The sequence below is a fragment of the Ranitomeya imitator genome, chromosome 5 (genome assembly GCF_032444005.1).
Source record: "Ranitomeya imitator isolate aRanImi1 chromosome 5, aRanImi1.pri, whole genome shotgun sequence".
NCBI classification, from domain to species: Eukaryota; Metazoa; Chordata; class Amphibia; order Anura; family Dendrobatidae; genus Ranitomeya; species Ranitomeya imitator.
In genome coordinates this window covers 659,095,165-659,115,334 of record NC_091286.1, presented here as the reverse complement: position 1 = coordinate 659,115,334, position 20,170 = coordinate 659,095,165, and the positions used below count along the sequence as shown (strand labels likewise).

General features: G+C 41.1%; 1 protein-coding gene across 1 annotated transcript in view; it reads right to left on the bottom strand.

The window, feature by feature from the left end:
- Positions 1-20,170, bottom strand: part of LOC138638695 (adhesion G protein-coupled receptor F5-like) — a 141,103-nt gene that overhangs the window by 96,615 nt on the left and 24,318 nt on the right. The window contains exons 2-6 of the mRNA XM_069728195.1: positions 15,843-15,959; positions 14,909-14,957; positions 13,517-13,663; positions 11,985-12,116; positions 5,042-5,251 (exon numbers count right to left, since the gene is read on the bottom strand). Of these exons, the coding sequence (XP_069584296.1) occupies positions 5,042-5,251; positions 11,985-12,116; positions 13,517-13,663; positions 14,909-14,957; positions 15,843-15,947 (643 nt within the window). The 5' untranslated portion in view covers positions 15,948-15,959. The remainder of the gene's footprint in view (positions 1-5,041; positions 5,252-11,984; positions 12,117-13,516; positions 13,664-14,908; positions 14,958-15,842; positions 15,960-20,170) is intronic.

Here is a 20,170-nt window from a genome sequence, read left to right as displayed (position 1 = left end):
CAGCACCCTTCTTGGTTAAATCAGTCAACGGTTTAGCAATGCTAGAAAAATTAGCGATGAAGTGACGATAAAAATTAGCAAAGCCCAGGAACTTCTGCAGACTCTTCAGAGATGTTGGCTGAGTCCAATCATAAATGGCCTGAACTTTAACAGGGTCCATCTCGATAGTAGAAGGAGAAAAAATGAACCCCAAAAATGAAATCTTCTGAACACCAAAGAGACACTTTGACCCCTTCACAAACAAAGAATTAGCACGCAGGACCTGGAACACCATTCTGACCTGCTTCACATGAGACTCCCAATCATCCGAGAAGACCAAAATATCATCCAAGTATACAATCAGGAATTTATCCAGGTACTCTCGGAAGATGTCATGCATAAAGGACTGAAACACTGATGGAGCATTAGAAAGTCCGAATGGCATAACCAGGTACTCAAAATGGCCTTCGGGCGTATTAAATGCTGTTTTCCATTCATCGCCCCGTTTAATACGCACCAGATTATACGCACCACGAAGATCTATCTTGGTGAACCAACTAGCCCCCTTAATCCGAGCAAACAAATCAGACAGCAGCGGCAAGGGGTACTGAAATTTGACCGTAATTTTATATAGAAGGCGGTAATCAATACAAGGTCTCAGCGAACCATCCTTCTTGGCCACAAAAAAGAACCCCGCTCCCAATGGCGACGATGACGGGCGAATATGACCCTTCTCCAAAGACTCCTTCACGTAACTCCGCATAGCTGCGTGCTCAGGTACAGATAAATTAAACAGTCGACCCTTAGGAAACTTACTACCAGGAATCAAATCGATAGCACAATCACAATCCCTATGCGGAGGTAGGGCATTGGACTTGGGCTCATCGAATACATCCCGGTAATCAGACAAGAACTCTGGGACCTCAGAAGGGGTGGATGATGAGATAGACAGAAATGGAACATCACCATGTACCCCCTGACAACCCCAGCTGGACACAGACATAGATTTCCAATCTAATACTGGGTTATGGACTTGTAGCCATGGCAACCCCAACACGACCACATCATGCAGATTATGCAACACCAGAAAGCGAATATCCTCCTGGTGCGCAGGAGCCATGCACATGGTCAGCTGGGTCCAATACTGAGGCTTATTCTTGGCCAAAGGCGTAGCATCAATTCCTCTCAATGGAATAGGACAGTGCAAGGGCTCCAAGACAAACCCACAGCGCCTAGCAAACTCCAAGTCCATCAAATTCAGGGCAGCGCCTGAATCCACAAATGACATGACAGAATAGGAAGACAAAGAGCAGATCAAAGTAATGGACAAAAGAAATTTCGACTGTACCGTACCAATGGTGGCAGGCCTAGCGAACCGCTTAGTGCGCTTAGGACAATCGGAGATAGCATGAGTGGAATCACCACAGTAGAAACACAGCCCATTCTGATGTCTGTGTTCTTGCCTTTCAGCTCTGGTTAAAGTCCTATCGCACTGCATAGGCTCAGGTTTATGCTCAGATAATACCGCCAAATGGTGCACAGATTTACGCTCGCGCAAGCGTCGACTGATCTGAATGGCCAAAGACATAGACTCATTCAGACCAGCAGGCATAGGAAATCCCACCATGACATCCTTAAGGGCTTCAGAGAGACCCTTTCTGAAAATAGCTGCCAGCGCACATTCATTCCATTGAGTGAGCACGGACCACTTTCTAAACTTCTGACAATAAATCTCTATCTCATCCTGACCCTGACACAGAGCCAGCAAATTTTTCTCTGCCTGATCCACTGAATTAGGTTCGTCGTACAGCAATCCGAGCGCCAGAAAAAACGCATCAATATTACATAATGCAGGATCTCCTGGCGCAAGGGAAAATGCCCAGTCTTGAGGGTCGCCACGTAATAAAGAAATAATGATTTTAACTTGTTGAACTGGGTCACCAGAGCAGCGGGGTTTCAAAGCCAGAAATAGTTTACAGTTATTTTTAAAATTCAAAAACTTAGCTCTATCTCCAGAAAATAACTCAGGAATAGGAATTTTAGGTTCTAACATAGGATTCTGAACCACTAAATCTTGAATGTTCTGTACTCTTATAGTGAGATTATCCATCAAAGAGGACAGACCCTGAATGTCCATGTCCACACCTGTGTTCTGAACCACCCTGATGTAAAGGGGAAAAGAAAGACAGAACACAGTGCAAAGAAAAAAAAATGGTCTCAGAACTTCTCTTTTCCCTATATTGAGAAGCATTAGTACTTTGGGCCTCCAGTACTGTTATGAACAGGTAATTCAGTACCACAATGGACCTTGAAGTTCAGAGCACACAAAGTGACCTGACATTTACCAAAAACATATGACGAGCTCTGAGACGTGGAAACTCTGCTGACCGCAATCCCTAATCCTATCACACCACACTAGAGGTAGCCGTGGATTGCGCCTAACGCTCCCTATGCAACTCGGCACAGCCTGAGAAACTAACTAGCCCTGAAGATAGAAAAATAAGCCTACCTTGCCTCAGAGAAATTCCCCAAAGGAAAAGGCAGCCCCCCACATATAATGACTGTGAGTAAAGATGAAATACAAACACAGAGATGAAATAGATTTAGCAAAGTGAGGCCCGACTTACTGAATAGACCGAGGATAGGAAAGATAGCTTTGCGGTCAACACAAAAACCTACAAACAACCACGCAGAGGGGCAAAAAGACCCTCCGCACCGACTAACGGTACGGAGGTGCTCCCTCTGCGTCTCAGAGCTTCCAGCAAGCAAGGAAAACCAATATAGCAAGCTGGACAGAAAATATAGCAAACAAAAATAACATAAGCAGAACTTAGCTATGCAGGATAGACAGGCCACAGGAACGATCCAGGAGGAAGCAAGACCAATACTAGAACATTGACTGGAGGCCAGGATCAAAGCACCAGGTGGAGTTAAATAGAGCAGCACCTAACGACTTAACCTCATCACCTGAGGAAGGAAACTCAGAAGCCGCAGTACCACTCTCATCCACCAAAGGAAGCTTATAGACAGAACCAGCCGCAGTACCACTCACGACCACAGGAGGGAGCTTGGCCACAGAATTCACAACAAAGATGTATTCTGTGGAGGAGAAAGTTGGCAAGCGGGAATAAGATGTAATCTGCGGAGGATAAAGTTGGCAAGTAGGAATAAGATGTACTCTGCGGAGGAGAAAGTTGGCAAGTAGGATTAAGATGTATTCTGCGAAGGAGAAAGTTGGCAAGTAGGATTAAGATGTAATCTGCAGAGGATAAAGTTGGCAAGTAGGAATAAGATATAATCTGTGGAGGAGAAAGTTGGCAAGTAGGAATAAGATGTATTCTGCGAAGGAGAAAGTTGGCAAGTAGGAATAAGATGTATTCTGCGAAGGAGAAAGTTGGCAAGTAGGAATAAGATGTATTCTGTGGAGGAGAAAGTTGGCAAGTGGGAATAAGATGTAATCTGCGGAGGAGAAAGTTGGCAAGTAGGAATAAGATGTAATTTGCGGAGGAGAAAGTTGGCAAATAGGAATAAGATGTATTCTGTGGAGGAGAAAGTTGGCAAGTGGGAATAAGATGTAATCTGCGGAGGGGAAAGTTGGCAAGTAGGAATAAGATGTAATCTGTGGAGGAGAAAGTTGGCAAGTAGGAATAAGATGTAATCTGAGGAGGAGAAAGTTGGTAAGTAGGAATAAGATGTAATCTGTGGAGGAGAAAGTTGGCAAGTAGGAATAAGATGTATTCTGCAGAGTAGAAAGTTGGCAAGTAGGAAGATGTAATCTGTGGAGGAGAAAGTTGGCAAGTAGGAATAAGATGTAATCTGTGGAGGACAAAGTTGGCAAGTAGGAATATGATGCAATCTGTGGAGGAGAAAGTTGGCAAGTAGGATTAATATGTAATCTGCAGAGGATAAAGTTGGCAAGTAGGAATAAGATATAATCTGTGGAGGAGAAAGTTGGCAAGTAGGAATAAGATGTATTCTGCGAAGGAGAAAGTTGGCAAGTAGGAATAAGATGTATTCTGTGAAGGAGAAAGTTGGTAAGTAGGATTAAGATGTAATCTGCGGAGGAGAAAGTTGGCAAGTAGGAATAAGATGTACTCTGCGGAGGAGAAAGTTGGCAAGTAGGAATAAGATGTAATCTGCAGAGGAGAAAGTTGGCAAGTAGGAATAAGATGTATTCTGTGGAGGAGAAAGTTGGCAAGTGGGAATAAGATGTAATCTGCGGAGGAGAAAGTTGGCAAGTAGGAATAAGATGTAATCTGCGGAGGAGAAAGTTGGCAAGTAGGAATAAGATGTAATCTGTGGAGGATAAAGTTGGTAAGTAGGAATAAGATGTAATCTGTGGAGGAGAAAGTTGGCAAGTAGGAATAAGATGTATTCTGCGGAGTAGAAAGTTGGCAAGTAGGAATAAGATGTAATCTGTGGAGGAGAAAGTTGGCAAGTAGGAATAAGATGTAATCTGTGGAGGACAAAGTTGGCAAGTAGGAATATGATGCAATCTGTGGGGGAGAAAGTTGGCAAGTAGGAATAAGATGTATTCTGCAGAGTAGAAAGTTGGCAAGTAGGATTAAGATGTAATCTGTGGAGGAGAAAGTTGGCAAGTAGGAATAAGATGTAATCTGCGGAGGAGAAAGTTGGCAAGTAGGAATAAGAGGTAATCTGTGGAGGACAAAGTTGGCAAGTAGGAATATGATGTAATCTGCGGAGGAATTCTGAAGTTTCATCTTTTTGACTTACCATATTGTGTTTTTCAGCAGAAAATCCTGGCTTTTTGGTGAAGGATTTTTTTTTTGTGCCAAGGTAATACAGATACTTAGACTAGACATATACTGAAATGTGAAGCGTAAGTTTAGCAACTTTGTGATACTCTGTCGGGAGGTGTTTATATGTGTCTATGTATGACCACAATGTAAATGCAACATGTATTTCAATACTTCAGATTTTTACAGCTTTACCAACTTGTTGCTCTATGGTATCACATTTTTGTTTTCATATATCGAGTTCGTAACCAAATTTGCCAAAAAGGTAATGGTGGTGACATCTATAAGCTGTTGGTTGTACTCACCTCTATCAGAATCTAGAAGATTCTTTATCTTCAGTTCACTTAAAGTTACGAGTCCTTGTTTAGTAAAGTTAGTGGAATACTTTGCATTATTAGAAATGTTCGTGGAGTTGTGGTACCAGGAAACATTGGATCCATCGCTGAAGCTGCACGTAATTGTTGCCGTGTCTCCAATGAATAGTTTGTCTGGAGACACTGTGATGTTGTGTTTTTCTGCAAAGGCAACGAAGAGAAGAATTTTATGATCTCCAATGAAAGATGTCTTGCATCATAACTATTAGATAAGATGTTTGTATCTTCTTTGGATTGTGTTTTTCATTGGAAGTAAGGAAAAAAAACTGAAATGTTCTAAATCTCATGGTGGAACTTTTCGGCCCAAGTGACAGGAATCCCGATATGAATTCTTCAAGTGCTAGGAGCTGCTCTGGTACGTCTTGACAATGGTTGCCTATCATCTGCATGTAAAGTATTGCAAAAAAACAACAACTCTTTTCCCAGTTAAATATTACATTCACCACATTAAAAGGTAAAGGTAATGGGTCCAAAGTGATGTGAGAAATGTAAAATATGAAATTTGATGTCAACCAGGCTTCTCTTCTGCGTTATGTTGATGCCAGGTGATTGTTGGGGGACACAGTACTGAGTGCGGAGGAGAGTGTGGCCCCGATCTGGTAGGAAAGTATAAATTGTTTTATTTTTCACACCCCCTAGGTCCATTATAGTTAAGTTTTAAAGTTGTGGACAACCTCATTAATATGTCATAAATTATATTATATGTCTTTTCTAAGCAAAAGCAAAAATCACCAGCCAGCAAACGGGTTAGTATAATTATAATGTGTTGGTGCACACATACACTGTGGCCATGAGCACACAAAAATAACCTAGAATAAGAAGTTATTAAGACAAAACATAAACATTTAGCTGGAGTTTAAGTTGGTATACATGCAACACATGGTCACATTGGGGTTTAAACAAACAAAACCTACAAGAAAGAAAATGGTCATATACCCTGCTGTAACTAAATAAGTAAAAGAGCAAAAGTGCATTTAAATAATGAAGGGTTCTTAGTAAACATTGTTTTTGATTAAAAAAAAATCATAAAAACCATCCCAAGACTGAGGTGTCCAGAGTTCAGGACCCATTCCTTTATCTGCCCTTATACACACTGAATTATATTCTGACACACAGTAAGGTTTTAATATTAGACAGTGTAGGACCATCCCAAATAGGGTCACTTTGCCGTTGGTGGGATAGCTTTTATGCTTTTTTTGATGAAAAACAGTGTTACTAAGAACCCTATGTTATTAAAATGCATTTTTGCTTTTTTACTTATTTAGTTACAACAGGGTTTATGGTCATTTTATTTCTTGTAGATTTAGTAAATAAATACTGTAGATAAAACCCAAGAAAAAAAATAAAAATGAGCATATACCCTGTTGTATGTAAATAGTAATAGTACTTTTAAATAACATAGCTACTTAGGTAACATAAATTTGAAAAAAAAAAACATAAAAAATCCACCCAACCTCGACAAGGTGTACCCAATGGAGATGGACCTATCTAATCTCTAGTATTAAAACTTGTGTCGTTTGACAACAATTTAGATAATGCCAGAGCAGGACACAGGCCCAACTGTTCAGACACTTGCCCAAGTGAAGCTATATAGTTGAAATGCCTAGCTCCAAAAAAAGTACAAAAAACTACAGCAAAACCAAAGAAATGAGCTGTAACATAAGTTGGTATACATGCAATGTGTAAGAGCACGTTCACACTGTGGCCATTTCACTAACAAAACCTAAGTAAGTAAATAGTAATGGTACATGTAAATAACATAGGGTACTTAGACACAAAAAAGTATCCTATGTTATCTACATGCAAGGTTTTTTGCTAATTTTTTTGCTGAATTATGTCTGTGAAGTAGCCACAGTGTGAGTGTGCTCCTACACATTGCACATACACCAGTTTATACTCTGGCTCATTTCTTTGCTGAAATTACTGTAGATTGTAACACGTGTGAAAAAACATAGGGCACTTATTTAATATTTTTTTCTGCATCAAAAAAGCATAAAAGACATCCCACTACAACAAGGTGAACCAAATCAGGATGGTTTATGACTCTAGTTGCTCACCTCGCTATGTGCCAACCAGTCCTCAAAATATATGGGAGCAGAGCAGGACCAGTGCCTCAATGAGTTTAAAACCTATGGGAAGCTGAGTACAGGTCCTTCTCAAAAAATTAGCATATAGTGTTAAATTTCATTATTTACCATAATGTAATGATTACAATTAAACTTTCATATATTATAGATTCATTATCCACCAACTGAAATTTGTCAGGTCTTTTATTGTTTTAATACTGATGATTTTGGCATACAACTCCTGATAACCCAAAAAACCTGTCTCAATAAATTAGCATATCAAGAAAAGGTTCTCTAAACGACCTATTACCCTAATCTTCTGAATCAACTAATTAACTCTAAACACATGCAAAAGATACCTGAGGCTTTTATAAACTCCCTGCCTGGTTCATTACTCAAAACCCCCATCATGGGTAAGACTAGCGACCTGACAGATGTCAAAAAGGCCATCATTGACACCCTCAAGCAAGAGGGTAAGACCCAGAAAGAAATTTCTCAACAAATAGGCTGTTCCCAGAGTGCTGTATCAAGGCACCTCAATGGTAAGTCTGTTGGAAGGAAACAATGTGGCAGAAAACGCTGTACAACGAGAAGAGGAGACCGGACCCTGAGGAAGATTGTGGAGAAGGACCGATTCCAGACCTTGGGGAACCTGAGGAAGCAGTGGACTGAGTCTGGTGTGGAAACATCCAGAGCCACCGTGCACAGGCGTGTGCAGGAAATGGGCTACAGGTGCCGCATTCCCCAGGTAAAGCCACTTTTGAACCATAAACAGCGGCAGAGGCGCCTGACCTGGGCTACAGAGAAGCAGCACTGGACTGTTGCTAAGTGGTCCCAAGTACTTTTTTCTGATGAAAGCAAATTTTGCATGTCATTCGGAAATCAAGGTGCCAGAGTCTGGAGGAAGACTGGGGAGAAGGAAATGCCAAAATGCCTGAAGTCCAGTGTCAAGTACCCACAGTCAGTGATGGTGTGGGGTGCCATGTCAGCTGCTGGTGTTGGTCCACTGTGTTTCATCAAGGGCAGGGTCAATGCTTTATGGTGATGAAGATTTCATTTTTTCAGCACGACCTGGCACCTGCTCACAGTGCCAAAACTACTGGTAAATGGTTTACTGACCATGGTATTACTGTGCTCAATTGGCCTGCCAACTCTCCTGACCTGAACCCCATAGAGAATCTGTGGAATATTGTGAAGAGAAAGTTGAGAGACGCAAGACCCAACACTCTGGTTGAGCTTAAGGCCGCTATTGAAGCATCCTGGGCCTCCATAACATCTCAGCAGTGTCACAGGCTGATTGCCTCCATGCCACGCCGCATTGAAGCAGTCATTTCTGCCAAAGGATTCCCGACCAAGTATTGAGTGCATAACTGAACATTATTATTTGATGGTTTTTTTGTTTGTTATTAAAAAACACTTTTATTTGATTGGATGGGTGAAATATGCTAATTTATTGAGACAGGTTTTTTGGGTTATCAGGAGTTGTATGCCAAAATCATCAGTATTAAAACAATAAAAGACCTGACAAATTTCAGTTGGTGGATAATGAATCTATAATATATGAAAGTTTAATTGTAATCATTACATTATGGTAAATAATGAAATTTAACACTATATGCTAATTTTTTGAGAAGGACCTGTAGTATAATTTTAGAAGGCTGGTAAACTTGCATTACCGAGCCTGACCTGTACTGCTGAAAGAGCTAGTAAAATATTTTATAAGTGGGCATCCTCTTTAAAATGCAATATATGGAGAAAAGTATCTGCCCCCTCCACATTACACCTAGAGCTTTTTTGACCTTGCATTCTACATCCATAGACATTAAAGGGAATCTGACCTTTCCCGGCGCCTGCGCACTGTAGTACTTTGCTCTGCCCTCAGCAGGGCAGACAATGTACACCTGCGCCGGAGCCACGGCAGAAAGAAAAGAAGAGGTAATCGTATGAAGATGGGAGGCCCCGGACCGGACCGCGACACCCATTGGACCCAAACCGAACCGGGACCTCCCCTGGGTGAGTAAAATATAACCTTTATTCCTCATCTTTCAGGTTACATTGGGGGCTTATCTACAGCATAACAGAATGCTGTAGATAAGCCCCTGATGCCGGTGGCCTTAGCTTATAGGCAAATTTAGGGGTGAGAGATTCCCTTTAATATGGAGCAATAATATCTTCAATTCTTCTGGTAATGTTCTTTGAGATGCCTGTGGAAGTTTTTGCCCCTTCATCCAGAAGAGCATTTGTGAGGTTAGACCCTGATGTTGGGGAGAGGCTGGGTTCACAATCTCCAACCTAGTTCATCCCAGGGGTGTTGGATGGCGGTTGACGTCTGGACTGCGTGTGTGGACGGTCAAGTTCGTCTACCAAACTTCTCAAACTATGTCTGTATGGACTTAGTGCACTGGGCACAATTATTGTATTTTCTGGAGGAAGAGATAAGGTCAAACACTGATGTTGGAGAAAGGCCAGGCTCAATGTCTCTGTTCTAGTTCATGCTATAGGTGTTAGATGGGATTGAGGTCCGTGCTCTGCGTGGTGGATCATGTTCTTACACGCTAAAGGTCCCTAACCATGCCTTCATAGATAGACCTTGACCACTGAGCACAGTGATGGGGAACAGAAAAGGGTTTTTCCCAAACTATTCTTACAAAGATGAAATCTACAATTGTCCAAAATATCTTGCACTAAAGCTTTAAGATGTCCATCACTGGAACTAAGCCCGAGCACTGATAGCAAGCCCATAGCATTAATCTTCCTCCACCAAATTGTACAGTGAGCACAATGCAGACAGAAGGTAATGTTCTCCTGGAGTCATCAAACCCAGACTTCACAAAACATGTTTCCTCCAGAGTCCAGCAGTGGCGGCTTTACACCACTCCATCTGAGGCTCAACATTGTGCTTGGTGATATAAGGCTGCATGTAGTTGCCCGGCCATGAAGGCCCCAGCTTCCACTTCTCAATTATATCTCTCACAGGTGATGGGGAAAAGATAGGAAGAAATGCCAGGAACAGACTTGTCACACCGGTCGCTCCTTTTACTGGTGAGCTCTTTACCACCAGCCATTCTGTCACTTTGGTAAAGACAGACGGCATGTTGGGGGGCCGGAGGTTATACACTGGGGTGATGGGCCGATGGGACAGTTGTTACACACTGGGGGCAATGGGGCCCAATGTTATACACTGGGAGGCTATGGGGCCATATGTTATATATAGGGGGCTATGGGGCCAGATGTTATACACTGGGGGGCTATGGGGCATATGTTATATACAGGGGTGCTGTGGGGACAGATTTTATACACTGGGGTGCTATGGAGTCAGATGTTATACACTGGGGGGATATGGGGCCAGATGTTATACACATGAGGGGTTATAGGTCCAGGTGTTTTACCTCAGGGGCTAGGGGCCAACCGGATGTTATACCCCGTTGTCGAGGGGTCGGATGTTATACACCAGGAGAAGAGTTGTCTGGATAATATACATCAGGAGCAATGGTGCCGTATGTTATACACTGGGGACTAGGGGCTCAATGTTATACTGTACACCAGAGGAAGAGGAGTCTGGATAAAATACATCAGGAGCAATGGTGCCGTATGTTATACACTGGGGACGAGAGGCTGGATGGTATACACCAGCGGGAGAGGGGTCCGGATAATATGCATCAGGAGTAGTGGTGCCATTTGTTATAACTGGGGACAAGGGGATGGATGTTACACACCAGCAGAAGAGGGGTCCGGATAACATACATCAGGAGCAATGGTGCCGTATGTTATACACTGGGGGCGATGGGCCAGATGTTAGACACTGAGTCAGTAGGACAAAAATTCAGAATTTTTGGACTAAGATGTTTGTCCCAGTATGTGACGTTACAATCCTAGGAAGGTAGAACCCCTGTTGTATCATTTGGTGTCAGAGGAGTTATGTTAACGAATAAAAGAGAGAAAATAGCATATGGACGGCACTGCCCCAACTAAATCCATAATCTTCAGGAAAGCCGGTACTAGAAAGCTATATCATGTCAGCAACAGCCATGGCAAAAAAGATATCGGGTGCAAAAGCATGAAATAACATATGTGTCCCAGGTAGCAAAAGAAAAAAGCAGGATGCACTCACCAATCTTCAAAGTAACGGGTATGCAGACCCGTTGAAGCGCAAGGACCGCGCTAAACGGCCGTCGTCTCCCCTGCTCGCACAAGTTCCTTTTCTTCTCCCCCGGCCATGAAGTTTTAATTGTGAAGACTCAATAAAATTTGCTACTTTGAAGATTGGTGAGTGCATCCTGCTTTTTTATTTTGCTACCTGGGAGTTATGTTAACAATGAGGATCTCCGAAGACAGAAGTCATTATCAGAACACCGTCAGCGTTGACCTTTAGGCCTAACTCCACTCAACAACTTTGTCAATCATGTGCACCTCTCACTCCCATGTCCATGATATCGGCCATATTGGGGTCCTTACACTGTAGAGCTGATGTATTTGTACTGCTGTGAGATGAAGGGTCTTTCCTGTCTATCAAAAGTGTAAAAAAAGCTATTTTGACCTCATACAATTACTGTCAACGGCTCCTTAACAATATACTGCAAACATATATATATATAAAAAATAGTTATAGAAGCAAAGTAACACGGAGTTTGGTCACGGATCCCCCTTAGTCTAGTTTAGACACTTTCATAACTTTAATTTGCATTGATTCCTTATTATATAAAGAACCTCACTCCAGGACACTGCTTGTGACGGTTATCTCTTAGCCAGTAGAAATGTGCGGAGCCGGTAAAATAAATGATAAATTACTGATGTGATGTTTGCCTTACGTATGCAGTATCTCTGAAGGGGAAGTGTGGTGAGACATATGCACTCAGTATCTGTACATGCTCCCAGAGTCCCAACACAGTCGTACCCCTTGTTGCAGCTGCACGTAGCTAATGATCCACTCAGATTGCAGCCTGAAAAATAGAAAAAGAGAAAAAAGTCACATGTACAAGGTAGAATGCCGTAACTATGGCCAGGGCCAGCCGCAGGTTTATGCGGACTTAAGGAGGCAGAGTCCTAGTGAGCTCCTCTTTGCTATAGATTTTTTCTTGATTTTTTTTCTGAAATCTTTATTTGTTCTTTAAATCTGTAAGGTTTAATAATTACTATTTTGGGATCCATATATCTGTCTGATCTGTTTTTAGTCTCTTTTTGAGAAACCAAAGTGAATTCTGCCATTTCGTTTTTTTTTTTGTATTTCACTGTATACTATATGGGATAAATGCTATAGTATTTTTTTTTTTCATTTGGATAGGTACTCATACTGAAATACTAATTATGCTTTTTTATTATTTTTTAGATGTTATTTTTCTCCTGGAAAAAGTGTAGCGATTTAAACTTTTCTATGATTAAAAAAATATATATATTTTTTTTACATTTTTTTTATTGGTCCCTCTAGGGATCTTGATCGATTGATGACTTATATAATACGCTACAATACTGTAACACTGGAGTGTATTGTAAAATTACCTTTTTTATATGAAGCCCAACCACAGGATCGGCTTCATAAACATGGCAAACACGGGGTCTTTTATTAGATCCACCCCATTGCCATGAGGTTGCCAGCGGCACCATGCAGTCATAAGGGATCAATTGTAACTTTAGGAGAAACCTTCACCCACTTCAGACCGCTTAGATGCTACGGTCACAATTTACAGCAGCATCCAAGAGGTTAAACTGTTCCAGATTGGCTTCGATCCTGGCTGTATAAAAAAAGCTGATATCCACATTATATATGGAAGGGTATGCACAATGAACGGCAGATGTTCCAAGTTTTAGCCTAGTTGTCATTGATGCTGCTGGCCCTGAATGTCGTTTGTTTTTTTTGGCTCAAATCAAGAGTTGCACCAAACTACGGTAATTATTTACACTTACCAATGTTCTTAAGTTGGACACTTTTGGCCAAGTTTGTATACCTTGTGGGATTGCGTTATGGGATTTTCCCGGCAATATGGAGACTGTTGGTAGTCCCATAACCCAAGCCAAAAAGGGAGGTAGAGTGGTTTATGCACACCCCACCCCCTTTCTTGGCTCACGAGACTTTTAGCAAATATGGGTGTACAGAGCTAATCTGTCTGAGGGTGGAGGGTTTGTTGCAGTTGTATCTACAGTAGTCTAGACTATCCTCTCTTAGTTATACAAGCTGATTTTTTTGCCGGCGCTTACACATTGTAGTAATTCGAGCACTGGAGACATTTCTGCTTACCACTACTGAAATATTGGAACGCGACGTTTAGGAGTGATCTTGGGGATGTGTGTAAATACAAGGAATTGTTCACAAACTCACATTCACCTGAGCATTGATGGGACTCACCTGGTGCAATATCAATACTTGATAAATTAGTATTGCTCCCCAGATTTAAAGTGCTTATTTTGGCCGTCAGGAAATCTGTAATGCTTATTGCCATGCTGGCATCTGGATAACTTATTTCAATGTCAACTTCATAATTTGTTGCAGCGGCTGTAAGAACACAAATAGTTTACATTCAGGACACAATAAATGCAACATAAAGTTAAGTCAAATTCTGGACTAAAAACCATTGGTAAACTGAGGGGTTATATTTAATGCTGGAAACGCTATCCCTGAGCAGTGCAGGTAGAAACCTAGGGGTGAACTTTAGTACTGGAAACACCACCCATGAGCAGTGCAGGAGAAAATCTATGAGGTGATCATTGGTGATGGAAACTCCACCCATGAGCAGTGCAGGAGAAAATATATGAGGTGATCATTGGTGATGGAAACTCCACCCATGAGCAGTGCAGGAAAAAATCTATGAGGTGATCATTGGTGATGGAAACAGCACCCATGAGCAGTGCAGGAGAAAATCTATGAGGTGATCATTGGTGATGGAAACTTCACCCATGAGCAGTGCAGGAGAAAATATATGAGGTGATCATTGGTGATGGAAACACCACCCATGAGCAGTGCAGGAGAAAATATATGAGGTGATCATTGGTGATGGAAACTCCACCCATGAGCAGTGCAGGAGAAAATATATGACGTGATCATTGGTGATGGAAACTACACCTCAAGAAGTGCAGGAGATAACCTATGGAGAGATCATTAGTGATGGAAACCACACCCTTGAGCAATGCAGGAAAAAATCTTTGGGGTGATCAATAGTGATGGAAACTCCTCCCCTAAGCAGTACAGGAAAAAAATCTATGGGGTGATCATTAGTGATGGAAACCACACCCCCTGCAGTGCAGGACATTATCTATGGGGTGACCATTAGTGATGGAAACCCCACCCCTGAGCAATGCAGGAGAAAATCTATGAGTTGATCCTTAGTAATGGAAACCCCACCCCTGAGCAGTGCAGTAGAAAATCTATGGGGTGATCTTAATCACTGAAAGCTCAACCCCTGAGCAGTACCGGAGAAAATCTAGGTCATGGTCCTTAATGTTGGAAATTCAATGTCAGAGGAGTTCAGGAGAAAACCTAGGGGTGGTTCTTAGTGCTGGAAATCCCACCCCTGAGCAGTGTAGGAGACAACGTAAGGTGAGCTCCATAGTACTGGAAATTTCACCTCTGAGCAGTGTAGGAGAAAACCTATGGGTGGCCGTGCTGAAAACCCAAAAACAAGGTCTGGGGTATACAGAGAGCATTAATAAACTAAGGCCCTAAATCATAAAGACTAATGTTTTAAACTCCAGTCTTGATCATATGTGCCCTGGAGTAATATGCGCTAAATTCATTACTTACCTTCGCGTTTCTGTCGAACTAATAATCCGTGGTTGTCGATCCTGAAATTCTAAGCAAAAGATAATTTATTCATGAATGTATTCACATATTTATTATATATATCATACAATAATAATGGGGTATTCCAGGACTTGGGGCATAATATCGATGGGGCTCCAGAAACCCACAAATGAATATGCAAGCACGATTAAAAAAAATACATGAAATATTATTTCTTGCATAAACAAATGAGACCCTTAGCTTTTTTTTTTGTTTTTCTAAAAATAATTTGCATACTGGCTTTGTGATTACCAGGAAGTATTGAAAAATGCCACAATTTAAGGAATGCATTCTCCCTGCAGGGGAAACACACAGACCAAAATAAGTGATAAGCGTCTCATTTCAGGGACCTCGCTGCTGTGACCTGCGCCACTCACAAGGGGTCCTGTTTCCCCCATTTTCAAACTCCATGTAACTGAGGAATATAGCACTTCGCTTTTTACCCAAATCCTGTGTGATAGTAGCAAATTATACTTCCACGCAACGCCCATGTAATGCAACTATTTGGAGCCCAGTAATAATGCAAAACAATACCTAAAAATATATCATATAGTACCAAAACAATACTACCATATATTACCGAAACACATAATACCGCATTAACATTTCTAAATAAAACTGCAATCTAGTATTCAATGAATTCTACCATCCAAGGATTGAATAATACCTATTAAATGTCCAAAATGTTCTGACTCCAATAATGCGTAAAATGCTCATGTAATGCTGATAACCTTGTAATTCAATTCCTCATGCACTACCACCGCACACTGCTGGATTTCAGCCCACAGTGGTATTTGGGGGCCTTCGGTGCACGCCGTGCCCCAAGAGGGGAGAGCAGGAGGATGTAATAAACCTTACAAAGCTTCTATTGGAATAATTTGTGATGATCACTTACAGATGGATATGAAAAACCTTCCAGATCTTCAGTCTTTACCGCCAAGGAAATGTGCAAAGAAAGATGAATAACGAATAAGTATGGAAACGGTGATAAACATGTCATTGTGGATAAAAGCTGAAAAAAATCACAATAGAAAGTAAGAAAGAGGCTTCTTAGTTTGAATATTTTCAATTCATTTTGGAATTTGTTCTTTCTTTATTTTTCTTTTTTTCTCTTTCTATCTGTTATCTATTTATCTATCTATTATCTTTCTATTATCTATTATATATCTATTATCTTTCTATTATCTATTATTTGTCTATCTATTTATCTATTTACCTATTATCTATCTATCTATCTATCTATCTATCTATCTATCTATCTATCTATCTATCTATCTATCTATCTATCTATCTAGTATCTACATATTATGTATTATCTATCTATCTATTATCTATCTATTATCTTTCTATTATCTTTCTATCTATCTGTCTATCTATCTATATATCTGTTTATCTATCATCTAGCTATCTATTATCTATCTATCTACCTATTATCTATTATCTATCAATCAATCATCTAGCTACCTATTATCTATTATCTATCTATTATCTATCTATTATATGTTATCTACAGTATCTATGATCTATCTATTATCTATCTATCATCTATTATTTATCTATTATCTATCTATCCATCCATCTGACTATGAAAATCTATAGATCTCGCACAATGATGGTGTTGCATGGTACTAGACCAGTAATCAAACTACAGTACTTATTCCGTAAGTGTCACACAGGGACTAAGTAAAAAAAAGTTCAAAAAGTTAGAACAATTGTAAAAACGGAAGAAAAAAAGAAAAAAGTGAGAAAAATAAGCAAAAAAATGTTTTGCCATTAAAACTGCATTTATTGTGTAAAAACAAAAATTAAACAAAAAAAAAGTATATTTGGTATCTTGGGGTAGCGTCCAGAACGACCCAGGCAACAAATCTTTTACATTTTTTAAACACAGTATAAAGAAATAAGTGCAGGAAAAATGTTTTTTCGTCATATGGCGGAGCAAAAAATAGTTAATATGCAATAAAACAATTTTATGTAGAGAGCAATGGAATCAATGAAAACATCAAATCGCAAAACAAGCTTCCACTCAGCTCCATCAGCAAAAAAAATAGAAAAGTTTGAGCACTATATAAATATTTGATGCAATAACTATTTATTTTTGTAAAAAGTAGCAAAACATAGAAAAGTTATACAAATCTGGTATCGCTGTAATAGTACTGACCCGAGGAATAAAACTGTTTCATCAATGTTACCGCACGTTGAATGGTGTAATAAATAACCATAAAACTATTTGTGAATTGTTGTATGTTGGTTAATTCTGGCTCCAAAAATGGGAGTGAAAAGAGAATCAAAATTATGCAACCCAAAATGGTACCGACAAAAACGTCAACTCATCCCGCAAAAGAAAAAAGCTATAGCAATACAAAAATAAAATGTTTTACAGTGAAAAACTAACAAAATCTATAAAGCCGATCTAAATCTGGTTTTGTGTAATCGTACTGACCTGATGAATAAAGCCGCATTATTGCTTATACTGCACCAGGAACGGCAAAAAAAACAACAATTTATTGGGCATTGCCATGGAATATTTGCAATTTTCACTCTACAACACAAATGCATGCTTATTTCTGGCAAATCCCTGTGCTGTCAGTATAGTCAACGCACTTATACATGATTTCCCAGAGGGGAGTAATTTCCAAAATGGGGCCACTTTTGCGTTTTTTCTGCTGTTCTGGAAGCTATTGTAGGAAAATCTGCGCTCCAAAAGTCAAGTTTTTGCTTCTTTCCCCCCTGCGTTTTCTAGTGCGGTCAAACTGTAATTTCAGACCACATATGGGGTATTGTTGCATTCATTCGAAATTGTAGAGCATTTTTGGGGGTCCATTTAAAATGAAAACATTTTGGCTAAAATTACTTATTAGTGGAAGATGTATTTTTGGGGGGCATCTCCATGGTATACAGTTCTGCGTGACACAACTGTGGTGTCCACATGTTCAGTACACATGCAGATTAATTCACGGAGGGGTGTAGTTTGTAAAATGGGGGGATTTTTAAAAAAAATTTTGCATTTTGGATTCACTTTAGCAGAGCTCTTTCGGTACCAGGACACCTACAAACCATTTCAGCAAAATCTTCTCTACTGAGCCCAGACATGTGCCCAAACAGTAGTTTCTGACCACAGATGAGATATGGGTGTCCTCAGGAGAAATTGCGTAACAAAGCACGCATTTATTTTTCTTATCTTACTGTGGTGAAATATGTGTATATATATCTATATATGTGTAGTGACGTATGTCTAGGGTTATATGTGTGACTAGTGATATGTAACATCTGTCCTGAAGGCAAGTTGCACCTACAGGTCCTTCTCAAAAAATTAGCATATAGTGTTAAATTTCATTATTTACCATAATGTAATGATTACAATTAAACTTTCATATATTATAGATTCATTATCCACCAACTGAAATTTGTCACGTCTTTTATTGTTTTAATACTGATGATTTTGGCATACAACTCCTGATAACCCAAAAAACCTGTCTCAATAAATTAGCATATCAAGAAAAGGTTCTCTAAACGACCTATTACCCTAATCTTCTGAATCAACTAATTAACTCTAAACACATGCAAAAGATACCTGAGGCTTTTATAAACTCCCTGCCTGGTTCATTACTCAAAACCCCCATCATGGGTAAAGGTACTGTCACACTAGACGATATCGCTAGCGATCCGTGACGTTGCAGCGTCCTCGCTAGCGATATCGTCCAGTGTGACAGGCAGCAGCGATCAGGCCCCTGCTGGGAGATCGCTGGTCGGGGAAGAAAGTCCAGAACTTTATTTCATCGCTGGACTCCCCGTAGACATCGCTGAATCGGCGTGTGTGACACCGATTCAGCGATGTCTTCACTGGTAACCAGGGTAAACATCGGGTAACTAAGCGCAGGGCCGCGCTTAGTAACCCGATGTTTACCCTGGTTACCAGCGTAAAAAAACAAACAGTACATACTTACATTCAGCTGTCTGTCCCTTGCCGTCTGGTTCCTGCACTGAGTGCTGGCCGTAAAGTGAAAGCAGAGCACAGCCACAGCGGTGAGTCACCGCTGTGTGACTCACCGCTGTGCTGTGCTTTCACTTTCACTTTACGGCCAGCACTCAGTGCAGGAACCAGACGGCAAGGGACAGACAGCTGAATGTAAGTATGTACTGTTTGTTTTTTTACGCTGGTAACCAGGGTAAACATCGGGTTACTAAGCGCGGCCCTGCGCTTAGTTACCCGATGTTTACCCTGGTTACCGGGGACCTCGGGATCGTTGGTCGCTGGAGAGCTGTCTGTGTGACAGCTCTCCAGCGACCAAACAGCGACGCTGCAGCGATCCGGATCGTTGTCGGTATCGCTGCAGCGTCGCTAAGTGTGACGGTACCTTAAGACTAGCGACCTGACAGATGTCAAGAAGGCCATCATTGACACCCTCAAGCAAGAGGGTAAGACCCAGAAAGAAATTTTTCAACAAATAGGCTGTTCCCAGAGTGCTGTATCAAGGCACCTCAATGGTAAGTCTGTTGGAAGGAAACAATGTGGCAGAAAACGCTGTACAACGAGAAGAGGAGACCGGACCCTGAGGAAGATTGTGGAGAAGGACCGATTCCAGACCTTGGGGAACCTGAGGAAGCAGTGGACTGAGTCTGGTGTGGAAACATCCAGAGCCACCGTGCACAGGCGTGTGCAGGAAATGGGCTACAGGTGCCGAAATGGGCTACAGAGAAGCAGCACTGGACTGTTGCTAAGTGGTGTCAAGTACTTTTTTCTGATGACAGCAAATTTTGCATGTCATTCGGAAATCAAGGTGCCAGAGTCTGGAGGAAGACTGGGGAGAAGGAAATGCCAAAATGCCTGAAGTACAGTGTCAAGTACCCACAGTCAGTGATGGTGTGGGGTGCCATGTCAGCTGCTGGTGTTGGTCCACTGTGTTTCATCAAGGGCAGGGTCAATGCAGCTAGCTATCAGGAGATTTTGGAGCACTTCATGCTTCCATCGGCTGAAATGCTTTATGGAGATGAAGATTTCATTTTTCAGCACGACCTGGCACCTGCTCACAGTGCCAAAACCACTGGTAAATGGTTTACTGACCATGGTATTACTGTGCTCAATTGGCCTGCCAACTCTCCTGACCTGAACCCCATAGAGAATCTGTGGGATATTGTGAAGAGAAAGTTGAGAGACGCAAGACCCAACACTCTGGATGAGCTTAAGGCCGCTATTGAAGCATCCTGGGCCTCCATAACATC